This window comes from Puntigrus tetrazona, chromosome 16 (assembly GCF_018831695.1).
Source record: "Puntigrus tetrazona isolate hp1 chromosome 16, ASM1883169v1, whole genome shotgun sequence".
Taxonomy (NCBI): domain Eukaryota; kingdom Metazoa; phylum Chordata; class Actinopteri; order Cypriniformes; family Cyprinidae; genus Puntigrus; species Puntigrus tetrazona.
In genome coordinates this window covers 8080815-8093968 of record NC_056714.1, presented here as the reverse complement: position 1 = coordinate 8093968, position 13154 = coordinate 8080815, and the positions used below count along the sequence as shown (strand labels likewise).

The window sequence follows — 13154 nt, the reverse complement described above, 5'->3', positions numbered from 1 at the left end:
CACAACATCACTCAGCATTAAGTCAACAAATGCTCTTATTAGAGCAAAGAAACAGGAAGCGAGCATATAAAAGTCCATTTTCCCGGGTTTGAGAGAACCCGAAACATCCTTTATCCGAGTGGAAAAACATGCGGGAATTAACCTGTCTTTTATGTGGAAAGTTTCGCGGTATTGTGCAACTTAAGCGAACAACTCGACCTTAACGCGTCCCTTCTTTTCTGTGTTTTCCTAGGTGAAAAAAGGGGCTGCTTGTAGCTAGTATCAACAAATGTGGTAGCGAGGCTATCTCTGAGGGAAAGGAATTTATGGCGTGTGTTGCTGTGTTATATGCCTGGGCTACTGGAGAGGAATGTGCTGTCTGCTTTAAGGTGTCATATGGGGATGCTCTTTGTGATTACAAAAGCTTGAACTAAAACACCCCTGTGTGAGAACATCTGCGCTCGGGTCTGAGTGGGAAATAAAGATTTCTCGATAACCATAATTATGCGTAATTTAAAAATATATATTTTGTCATAAAAGTGTTTTTATTCTGAGCTCAATTTGAGGTGCCACTAAAGGCTGATGCATCAAATCATCATAATTAAACCTGGAGCTGCATCGGTTACATTAGATTACATTAGCCTTTAGCGGCACCTCGAATTTAGCTCCGAATAAAGTATTTTAGTTACACTTCATGTCCATAGTCCACTTTAGACATTCTACTAACTAGCTAACTACATGTCAACTAGTAGCTACATGTCTACCAACTCTCAGACTGTTAGGTTAGATTTAGGGTTGACATATACTTACAAATTTTCCTACTATCTTGTATAATGTGGACCCATCAAAAAAGCGTTAGAAGATATTAAGTAGAATGACATTCTGCAGTGTTACTAGACTATCAGTATAAAGCGTCATTTTATATAGAACAATGCAAAATATTAAGTTTTATTCATTTGTTTGTGAACATACCTATTAAAAATGTAGTTACATATTGTAAGATTTAGATGAATGGAATAATTGTTTATGATTTGCATATGCTAATAATGTTTGTGTCCTGTCTTTCATGTATCCAGTGTGATATTTATGTCTTAATGACTATTTATGAACTAAATAACCTATTATTATTATTATTATTAATATATTTTTCAGAAGGAAAAAGGTTTGTTGTTGTTTTTATTCAAAGAATATATATATATATATATATATATATATATATATATATATATATATATATATATATATATATATATATATATATATATATATATATATATATATATATAATGTAACAGAATTAAAAACCGCCTGTTTGTGTCTTCTTCTTTTTTTTTCCTTTAAACCAGACGGTCCTAGTTAATTGCCGGTGCTGAGCTGAGCCTCACCAACGCACCTATAAAATGTTATCCGTGAAATAAGCAGGTTACATATGAGAACTCCTCTGGAGACGATCCAGTCCCGCTCGCAGCCAGACGCACAGTAGCTGAATGGACACGAGCCCGCCAGACTCATTGGGAAAGACGAGATTCGCGCTGTATTCATGTTCCGGGGTTTCGAACCCTCCAGAGTCGGGCTGATATAGCGGAGAGCTGCAGTAGCTGAGCGCAGTGCTGTTGAATATGAGCGGATGGGATGGAAGACACTCAAATTATAGTGTCCTCGTAGTTCAGCGACTAACAGGATAACTTTGTAAGTACATTTTTGCTACAGTCGGTATTGCTTGCTAAGTTGACTTTTTTTGTACTCAGTATTTAAATAATACTTCGCCCATTGCTCATATTGTGTTTATTTACTGAATGCGTTATATTCATTTTACGCATTTTTTTATTATATTGAATTAAAATGCAATTAGCCTGTAGCAAACATATATGTTTTTTTTTTTTTTTTAAACCAGGAGAATAATTTCAAATAACAACCCATTCGTTCTCAATTATACCAGCATAAGGACATTTCCTGTACGGTCTTTGGAGCTACATTATCATATGGCACATGGCAGTTAATGAATGCAGCGCGAGCAGCGATGAACACGACGGTCTTCAGTAAGTTTGATCAGCTGCGTTTTGAAGAAAGCGGACAGAACGTGGAGAGAACCAGCAGAAGCTATTTAGAGGTGATTGATGGACAACATTCAGATTTACTGACCGGCCACAAAGTGATGGGTGGCACCGAAGCTCTCAAACACAGGAGAAATGGGTATGTGTGTGTGTCAGTCAAAATGACCGCGCGTGCAACTTTGTCGTTGTGACTGGATTTAATTCACTATTAGTTCATGTAGCGTAGCTGCTTTAAATGGACGCAGCCTTTTTCGTGTTTAAGCACCCCACATGAGTAAATAATCGTGAAGAGTACTGATTTGAACTTTTAATCTCAAGTATTAAAAATGTCAATGTAATCTCTGTTGTAAATGTAATGTAACCAGCCAGCTTTATTCAATATTAAGAAGTAGAATGATAATGATGATGGTGGTGGTTTATGTAAATGGATGCTTCTCCTTTCTCCTAATATTCAGGAAAGCAGAACAACGTAGCCTATAAATACATCAACACTGACATATATTTTGTACTCTTATTTAAAGACACCAATATAGGAAAAAGACAGACATGTGAATCTCAAACCCTATGTAAATGAATTGAGTTATATATTTTGACCAGGAGGTACATTATATGTGTATGGTAAAGATACATTAGGGATGTATTACACTTACTTGGTCCACAGTGACATCTGCTGATTGTCTTGGTATTGGTTATCCACATCATCCAATTGGACAACAGCTATTTTCTTTTCATGTTCATTAATTTAAGCTGAATTGATCTGGACTTTGTTTACAGCATCATTGTTCTCCATTATCACTCATGTAAAATGTTTTAATTATACACCGGCAATGCTTTAATTTGTTTTAATACAGTGCGGTGAGTGGTAAGGATGCTTTGTTGATGGTTTTCCAAAAGTCAGGCTTTGAAAAAGCAACTGTGTCTACCATTAAAAGTCATTTCTGTCAGCTACTTTTGCACAAAGGATAACAAAATTGTCATAAAATCAGCAAAGCGACTAAGGGGGAAAAGTATTTGTTAAGCGACAACATATTGCAGTAAAAATTACGTAAATTCCATTAAATCATGCAGTGAAATATCAGGACAGATGGCTAGAGATAACAGTTTTATGAAGAAACTAACAATTACGATTTAGTTTAGAATTAATTATATGCGACATATACGTTAACATCTGGAATATAAAATGACAAGTTTGCCTCTCTGTGTTGTTTTACGTGATAAGTGGAGGGAAGGTGCGACACAAACGTCAGGCCCTGCAGGATATGGCCCGGCCGCTGAAGCAGTGGCTCTATAAGCACAGGGACAACCCTTACCCCACCAAGACTGAGAAGATACTGCTGGCTCTGGGCTCCCACATGACCCTGGTTCAGGTGAGGTCAAAACAAACAGTGAAACTGGAAGAGACCGATCAGAGTGGGGTGGTTTTGGGGGAGTACTGGGATGGATTTGGCACATTATGACATAAAAACACAGATTTAAAAAGCTTATTAGTCCTATCCAGACATGTTTAGCAAACAACTTACACAGCAACGTAAAATGGTCGTTTAAGCCACTGGTGGCTCAGATGTATAATAATAGTAAAAGATGATAAAAGATTTCCTATAATTGTATTTTTGGCATAATTATACACGCCCAATCAGCCTCTGCAAAAACATACCTGTAACTTTGCAAACTCACGTCACTTGCTGATACCAATAAAATACTGAACTGGTTTATCTCATTTGTCATTTTGTGACGGGTCATCAAGATATTTCAAGACAAACATGGTCTTTAAGGCATTTCCATCTGGTTTCAACAGTGAGCAGTATCAGTGGTGTTAATTAATGGAAAAGATATCTTCGCAGTTTCTTGAATACTAGTGTTGCATATGCTTAAAGGATTTGTTTAGATCGCTCGGCAGAATTTGAACTGGATTCCAAGGACTCTGACTTGGCTGCTATAAAAATACCAAATTCTTCCCTATTGTTGTTCGCTTCTGTGTTTTGGGTCTTTATTGTGTTGCATGAGCCATTCTCTTTCAAGTTTTAGATAACAGACAGATGTGCTGAAGCTCTGTTGTATAATTTCTTGGTACAACTTGGAATTCATTAGTCCTTCTGATTGTAAACTGTCCAGGCCCAGAGGCATCAAAACAGCAGCCACAATATCATATTCCCGGCATCATTTTTCACAATTGGGAGTTTTTGGTGTTTAAGCATATAGTTGTCAGGCACCGTGCTTTTTTGAAGGTGGTTCAGCGTTTTCTCCCATCTTTTGTGTTTTTGCAATGGTGGTCTGCTGAAGAATGCTCATCTGAGTAACAATAATTTCTTTCATTTGTAAACTATCGTCCTGATTATAACGGACGAAGGGCTAAGTCTGGAAATTCTTATGCAACCCTTCCAGTGTTACAAACTTCAACAGGTCTCTTTCTGAGGTCTACTGAAATCTCTTTTGATCAAGCTGTATTACACATAAACAGAATCTTCTGAAGAGCGGGGCACTAATGTGTTTTTGATACTGCAGAGCAGGTCAGTCTAAATGCACTGAAATATCTGACTGCAGAATCCTTCAGGGTCACATACTTTTTCCATTGATGATTTTAAATGTTTAAATTTTTGGTCCAATAAATTTATGGTGCTGCAAACTGGTGCATGTGTTATTTGTTAAATAAGTCTGTATTTAATATCATGACATAGATGGAAAATCTGATATCATTTAGAATCCACTTAAGCAGAAATCCAGATCATTTTGACATGATCCTTGCTCATGATCCTTTTTTTTATGATTTTTTTTTTAGGTCAGGGAAGGCAGGTTTTTGTGACAAAACAAAACAAAAGGAACTACCCCTAAATCAGCCTTTTACCAACATCATGACAGACGCACAGATTCGGGATTTAAACATTTATATTTCCTTTCATTAATTGAATCATTATTTATTTGCAAGATTACTTTTTACCATGCAAAAAAAAAGATAAATCATGACAAAACTCACTATTGCCAAACACATTTACAACGTAACTATATAACCCTATTTCCAGAAATGTTGAGACTATGTTTTTCAAATTTGAATAAAATGAAAACTACATTTCCAATCACATGAGCCAATATTTTATTTGCATAAATAACATCATAAATGTTTAAACTGGACTGTAGGCAGGCCAGTGGAGCCATGCTGTTGTAATAGCTGCAGTATGTGGTTCTGCATTGTTTTGCTAAAATACACAAGGCTTTCCCTGAAATAGATGTCAGCTGGAGGGGAGCATATGTTGCTCTAAAAACCCTTATAAACTTTTCAGCATACATCGTGCCTTTTAAAACATGCAAGCTGCCTATAACGTATGCACTTAGGCACCAACGTACCTTTACAGAAGCTGGCGTTAGAACTAAACTCTGAAACACGCTTCCTCTTTAACCCTGAGAAAACAGCGTCCGTGATTTACTGTATGAATGCATCCTTGATCAATCTAGTGCCAGGAGTCATATTTGTAAGGTGGATTTCTGATTCACCAATGAAGCGTTTGTGTTTTTCAGGTCTCCAACTGGTTTGCAAATGCGAGGCGTAGGCTCAAGAACACAGTTCGACAGCCTGACCTGAGCTGGGCCCTACGCATAAAGCTGTACAACAAATATGTACAAGGCAATGCCGAGAGACTCAGCATTAGCAGCGATGACACAACGTCAGACGGTACAGATTTAAGTCATTTACCTATTCCATAGACATTCTAATGTGTTCTGGCCTTCAAAAACTAAAAGAACGAATTGTGCCAAAACTAAAACTGTAAAAAATTATGTTCCACAGATGGGGAGAATCCTTTACAGATTCAGGCCAGCGAATCAGACTATAACAGGCCAACGCACAAGACCGTTATTCAGGACAGCAGAGGCAAAGGGGTGGGGCGTAGCGCAGACCCCTCGGTTTGTGATGATTATGTGTCTCCACCAAAATACAAGAACAGCTTGCTAAACCGCTATCTAAATGATTCCCTTCGGCATGTGATGGCCTCCGAAAAAGTTCTGGACTCTCGGAAGAGGAACCATTCTGGATCGTTTAGTTCCAACGAGTATGAGGATGATTTTCTCTCGCCGTCTTCAGAAGCTGAGGCAAACTTCACCTACCGTACAGGTAAGGGCTGTCCCGAATTTTCAAGATTCAAAAATGCAATCACTTAAAGAGGATATTGTCATATAGTTGCTGCTGTGCTTTTCGTCGGAGGTCTTCAAAACAGTGTTGTTGCCCTTTTTTGTGAGATGTTAGATCAATGGAACTCATCATTTGTACGATTTATCTCATGCTCTATAGGGCTGTTTCCTAGACAAAGCTATTTTATGGATTCAGAGGACTTTGTATAAACTACAGGTATATGAGAAGTTCCACAGTACTTTTTTTCCCCAGCATTATAATCTCTGATCAACATTCAGCTAAACTTCTTATTAAAAAAATCGATCTACAGGACAAAAAATGGAGACAAACGCAATGAAAGATTTTGTGAATTTCTTTAGAATTAATAATTGAATTGAATGTAAAGCTGTGGTCGCATATGGTTTGATTAGTGAGTGGAACGTTTTTGGGCTCGACGGTTGTAGGAACACCTGCTGATGCCTCATGAAAGAAAATGCTTTAGTGTTGCCAAAGGAGTTGAGTCTAATTCATCATTAACATAATTCCACCTCAACATTTCAAAATGTTCTACTGCTCTGTTTATTTTGCTCCTGTGCCCTATTGGAACGGTCTCGTTTTTGGAAAATGGAGGAATGCTCTGCTTTTTTTTTCATTTATTATGAAGTATGAGTCTATAAAAACATGCAGGTGTTTGTGATGAAATTAAGCAACCTAACAATGCAACCTATAACAGGTTTACCCGCAGTTATGTGCTACCACAGAGAACAATGTACTTTTATCAATTAGATGTATGTTTTATGCGGCCTGTAGTTAACTACGTTTGGCCTGTTTAGAAGAACCACCTCTTTTTGCCTCACTGTCCACTTGAAAGTTTTTGCAAACACATGACAAGGACATTAAAATTAACAGGAAATTACAAAGAGCTCATTTAAAGAATGTTTCGCGGAAAAAGCTATTATTGAGAATGACCGAGCTGTGCTTTTCCATATATTGAACAGCCACCATTGATCTAAATAAGAAAATAAGAAATTATAAAAAAATTGAGTTCATACAACAAGTATTCTACCATATGACAGCTTTGCCCGAGGAACAGACTGGATTGATGATTGAATATTCACAAAAATGTAATTTATAACCCATTATTATTCACTAAAGAATTTCCAGCCTTTTTTTACATGCTGCGTCACAATCCTGGCTTTTGTATTTTTAAAAAATAAAGTTTAGTAGTTATTTGTTTTAACTAAGCTTGCTTAAACCTTAACATAGTAAATGTATAAAGTAACAATAAAGCTGTTAACTCAAACCAACTGTAAAAAGAGAGCCTGTCAGGATATGAAGAAAACAGCTGGCAGCTGTTAAAATTTTGTTGCTTCTAGACTTGTTCCATTGTGATGTCGTCATTGCCATCAAAAACATGATTAGCCGTAAATATTTTCTTCATTGATTTTGCATGTAGCGGTTACAAACGAATCAGCCGATGTCATTGTTTCACCGAAGCGTGCCCCTGACCCCGAGACACACCTCGGATGAAAAACCACTCGTTTTCCACCAAAAATATCATAAAACAAAAAGGTCAATATTTTCACATAATAATAGTTCGGAATGGATCAAATGCTTAGCTACTGATAGCTGTGAGAATGGTGCTCTAAAGCTTGCGATAGAATTTTAAAAGAGACGAGGGAACATTTACAAGACTTTCGACCACTGTGTGTCACACAGAGGCATCTCCGCAAAAAAAAAACAAAAAAAAACTCTCAAACATCATTTTTATCGTGTGAAAATGTGTCTTTTTAGCTGGAGTTGTTAAAGTCAAATTTAAACAAGTCCTTACTTAATGCATGTTCCTGGTCTTATTATGAGCGTTTCGTTGTGTATTTGCTATGAAATCTTTCGTTAAAATGTAATGAAATATGCAAAGGACACAGTTTTTCTATTTTCAGCACATTGCTGTCCGATAAGCATACCCTAGCGAAGGCATTCATTCAGGCTTTTGCATCCAGTCGACTTTTTTTACTCACTGTTTTACTTGAAAATATGCTACAATGCAGACAAACAGCTATTTATGGTAACTTTAAATGTGAGTTTGTTGGAATTCCCAGAATAAAACCACCATGCGGCACATAGTTGCAGATTACCTTGACACATAACCGAAATATTTTGCAATACGAGAATATTCTTTCCTTTCTTTTTTCCCCATTTAAAATTCAATCAAAACCCATTTTTATCTCTGTTTTTTTTCTAGATTTGTTTTATATGATCTCAGTTCATAGCTAATTTGATTTTGCTTAATAGAGCCCTCCTGTCTTTAGCCAGAGGAATTGGTGTGTTTTCTTTTTCTTTTTTTTACAGGTTAAGTCAATCCAAAGCATCTGTGGACAATAGAAGTGAAGTTAAAAAGATGAGAGACATTCAGTAGCACAAAGGAACCAGAGCCAAATGATTTATTAATGGTTTATAGTAGTTCTTGGCACAAATGCTGTTTAAGAAATCCGAGTTGGAGATGTTTTAGGCAAAGAATATTGAAAATTGCATTTTGTGCGCTCGCGACTGTCGTCCAATTTTCCCCCTCATAGCTCCCATAAGAGAGATTTTTCTTTACAGATCTCAGTGCTTTCAGCAGAAAAGAGAGACAGCTTTACTATTATAAACCAATTTATGTACATTGAACAAAGGACGTTATTTAAACCCATTCCAAAAGATGACTTTGAAAATAAATTTATAATGTCAATGGATGTTTAATGCATGGATCTCAATTTGTTTGAGCTGTCCTCCCTCATCTAACCAAACATGATGTTTCCTGTCATTCATTTCGCACTGCTGGCAATATCAGATAGCGTAAAAAGTGTTCATTTTCCGAACGGTTGTGTGAAGACAGCATATTAACTGCTAAGAATACTTCACTAACAATGACTGGGTTAGTTGCTTAGTCTATATACTGTCTTCATTTACTCACCCTTGTTCCAAAGCCTTATTTATTTTGAAGAATGTACCCATCACTCTGTTTCAGTTGCAAAGAAAAGGAATGGAGCTATCAAGCTATGCTAAAATTATTCCATACCAATCACGCCCTTTATTCCAAGACTTTGAAGCTTTATCTGAGAAACAAAACGCACTTTATTTACTATATAGAGCCCTGAATAATGAGTCGTAAACAGTCTGATCTTTCTAATTGATTTTTAATACCAAAAACTAATTAGCTGCTTATTAATAGTTAATAAGGCAGTTGTTAAGTTTAAGTATTTGGTTAGATTATAGATAGAATAAGTACGTAATAAGCATAATGCCTTATTCTGCATGACCACATTTTAGATCCCTTAACCCAACCTCTAAACTTAAAAACTACCTGACTATTAATAAGTAGTTAAAAGTTAGATGTGAGAATTGGTTCCCAAACTAAAGTGTGACTGCACAAGTTGCATGAATCATTTTTATTCTGCTTTTGCATTCTTTTTGGAGTTTAAAATGTAACTCCACTGCTTGTCTTCCACGAACAAAACGTCTTTATTTGTATTGCACAAAAGAAAGAAAGGATCGGAACGACACGATTACGTTTTCACGTCGGATCGACCGTTCCTTTAACACGGCGTCACGACCATTTATGTAGTCATTAGTCAAAGCAAAAGGTGTAATAATTAAAAAAATGCAAATCAGTTGCAGAGCGGTGGAACAACGTGTCCGTTTCTGACACAGAGCAGATATGCTTTTTCCATCTCGAGAGCGCAGGGGAAGCATAATTGCATTTGTTTTGGCCGGAGCACATGAATGCGGCTGTAGGCACAGCCTGCAGAGCTCCACTTAAATCTCCCTGAGCTCGACAAACACCCACTTACTCACCCATGTACACATGTGCACACGCGAAAACATGTTTACCCGTCGGCTCCATCGATACGAGGAGCAGAGCAGCTCAGGGATATTTCATTAGCGGCATAAACGACTTGCCAGCTTTCGGCCAAGTAGCTTTTGTGGCTATTTTAAAATCCAGCTCGAATATCCAGTTTATAACTCATCTCACCAAACTGTGTTTTCAGTGACGCTGGACTGCGGCACGCGCCAAAGTGAGAGGTAAGAACGCCGTTGAATCATGCGGTTTTTAAGTACTGCTAAAACCTCCTCATTAACCGTTTCCTCCCTATTTTGGCAACAGCGGTGCTCGCAAAGGTGGCGGAGGAGGAAATAACGAGACCTACTGGAAAGAGCTCCATGCCGCCATGGCCCTGACCAACCTGGCCCAAGGGAAGGAGACCTCAACGTCGGGCACAACCAGCTGTATCATCCAGAAGTCTTCCCATATAGCAGAGATTAAGACTGTCAAAGTACCCATACAACCCCGACATTAGTGGCTAACAGACTGGACAGCGCTCTGTACTCTGTCATAATTACTAAAAGACTACCTGAACACTTGAGTATGTACTACATGCAATAATTTTGTTGAAAACGATCCACAACAGCCTTTTCTAGGAGGAAAACTACATGTTGACCGACCAACGTGCCTATTTTTTTCTTTTCCTTTTTTTTTTCGTACCACTGTCCAATGAAAAATGACATAGTGAAGAAAGTTTGATGTGTGGAAGATCACTACAACTAAACACAGAAGCACAAAAATATGATCTTATTCCGATTTAGACTCTGAAATACAATTTTTGTCAGTAGCTAAAATGTAATATATTCATATATATATTCAATTTTCCTAAGTTATGTTAATTTTATTTTTAATCGACACAGGATTGTTGTCATCCTATGGCAATGGCATATACATGTGGGTTCTTGTGTTTAAGTATTGCATATAGAGGAAGTTTCTTTTTCTTTCTTTTTTATATTCTTTTTTTTTTTTTTGAATTTTTTTAACAAACCTTTGGTTTGTTATTGGATGGCTTTTAAGTTCATTTGGGCCATTGCCTGTGAAGATAATCATGCAAAATTCAGTCAAATGAGAGCTAATAAAGTTTTTTTTAAATAGAATACAAATGTGCTTTGATTAAATTTGCTCCTCTCGTTAACTCAAAGTAAAAAATAGAAAGACATAACTGTGACATAATGTTTAAATAAGGGTCACATTATGAGATATATAATAACACTATGTTATTAGAACAGTTCATAACAATTATCAGAAATAAACTTATGATTGCATGATATAAGATATAGATATACTGTATAGTCTCAACTGTGCATATAAAAGCACAGTAACAAGAAACAAAAATGTACTTGTAAGGTATAATGCAAGAAATAAAATCACAATTGCAATATATAAAGTCACTCTTCAGAGGAATTAAGCGCTATATTAGTATTGTTTATGTATTGTTACAGTTTCTATTAATATTTTGAGTTAACTTATTCTTGGTCCTTTAGTTTTCATTTTTAATTTTATAGTTATAGTTTTGTAATCTTATAATATTTCTGTTTAGATTTAATTCAGATTGAGCCGTACAAAGAAAACACCGTGAACAAAAGTGCTAGAGAATGCTTTTATTGTTGTTTGTGATTATTAAATACTGAAAGTTTGGAGGTGACAAAACAAAAAGGAAAATCAAAAAAAGTTCAGAGCTCAGATTTCAAAATAAATTTAAAGACAGTAAATAATGTCCTTAGTTTTATCATCACTTCAAATCCAAAAGAGGAACAGACAACACATACTTTACTCACGGTAATTCAGAAGCACCAGATTATCAGAGCAAAGTCGGAAACTGACCATTTTTTAAAAATTCAAACAACTGGGTTATCATTAAGTAATCTTAACGATTCATAACTGCATCTACATTCAGAAATCCAAATAAAGTGCTTTCCTTCTTTCTTTGCGTTGCCATTTGGGCTACATTATGCAAATGTTACCGCATTGTGACGTAGACATGTGGGGGTGTGGTTTAATCAGGGGTTTGGATGAGCCTTCAATTTTATATAGAATAAAAAATTTTCCTAGAGACTTTAAGCTTTGTAAAATCTGCAGATCTTATACATGCACACAAAGCTGCGTACCGCACTAAAGAAACGGAAAAACAGAAACCACATCATACGACCCCTTTAATAGAAAGACATGACAATCACCATTTATTTACGGCAGAAACTGACCATATTTTTCCCCTAAGAGTTGAATATAAAGAGTTGAAGACACTTTTGGTTAAAATCAACTAACACTTCGATCTGATAAGGAAATAGCACTGCCCATGTCAAAACTATTTCCCTTGACATCTGCACAGAGCTCAGCCGCTTGTACTAGGCCATATTGGATAAGCATTTGCATTTCATGTACCTGATAAGCCTCCTAGATAAGTTGTTTGAACAGTTCGGTGCGTTTTAGTCTCGGTGGATGCTTTAAAACGGTTCAGCCAGCAGTAAGAATTTGGAACTGAACATACGAGACGGTCTGCCCTACAGCGTATCTACTTACGGTCCTGACCACATGCTCAGTGTTTCGCTCTCGAGCCCTCTTTCTCCCCACCCACGCTTCAAGGAAGACTAAAGCACATTATTCACCATTCTTCTGGCCTTGCCCTCATCTAGAATGATTCAGTGGTCAACTGCACCCGCTGTATCAACACGGAGAGCCCAATGCAAATAGTAAAACACCTCGAAACGAAATGGAGAACTAGCAGGAAAAGTGTAACAGCGGTGGAAATCTGTTGATTTTGATGTAGTTTCGGTTCCAGGCATCACGAGGGCCACGGTGATATTTCTATAAAAAAATAAAAATAAAAAAAAGTTAATGCCACATTAAAGAGTGGGATCTGATTGCTCGCAGAGCTCCTTTGCCAGTGCATTGTACGGTTGCCTGGAAAGTAAACTTTGGACAGATGTTATCACAAATATAAAATCAGAATCACAATTAGAAATGACTTGCAGTACGTATACGAAACGGTTTAAGGCTATTTCTTAGTAAAATAGGTTTGTCGATATTTGAAAAGCTTACAGATTGCGGTGTAATTACTTGGCTGTATTGAAGGCATTATCAGAAATGTAATTTTGACAGATCCGTGCAAAATCTGCTTTCCAGAAAACCGAATAACGCGCTGACAAGGAGCTGATTCTAC

General features: G+C 36.8%; 1 protein-coding gene across 2 annotated transcripts; it reads left to right on the top strand.

Moving 5' to 3' along the window:
• The first annotated feature begins 1513 nt into the window (after positions 1-1513).
• mkxb (mohawk homeobox b) lies at positions 1514-11063 on the top strand. Of its 2 annotated transcripts, none has more exons than XM_043260483.1 (7): positions 1514-1668; positions 1919-2172; positions 3253-3400; positions 5544-5697; positions 5812-6135; positions 10161-10194; positions 10277-11063. In XM_043260483.1, the coding sequence occupies exons 2-7, from the start codon at positions 1979-1981 to the stop codon at positions 10467-10469; spliced, it is 1047 nt and encodes a 348-aa protein (XP_043116418.1). In that variant the 5' UTR covers positions 1514-1668; positions 1919-1978; the 3' UTR covers positions 10470-11063. The 2 variants fall into 2 exon arrangements, with proteins under 2 accessions (XP_043116418.1, XP_043116417.1); XM_043260482.1 differs by having other exon boundaries at positions 1874-2172.
• The last annotated feature ends 2091 nt before the right edge of the window (positions 11064-13154 follow it).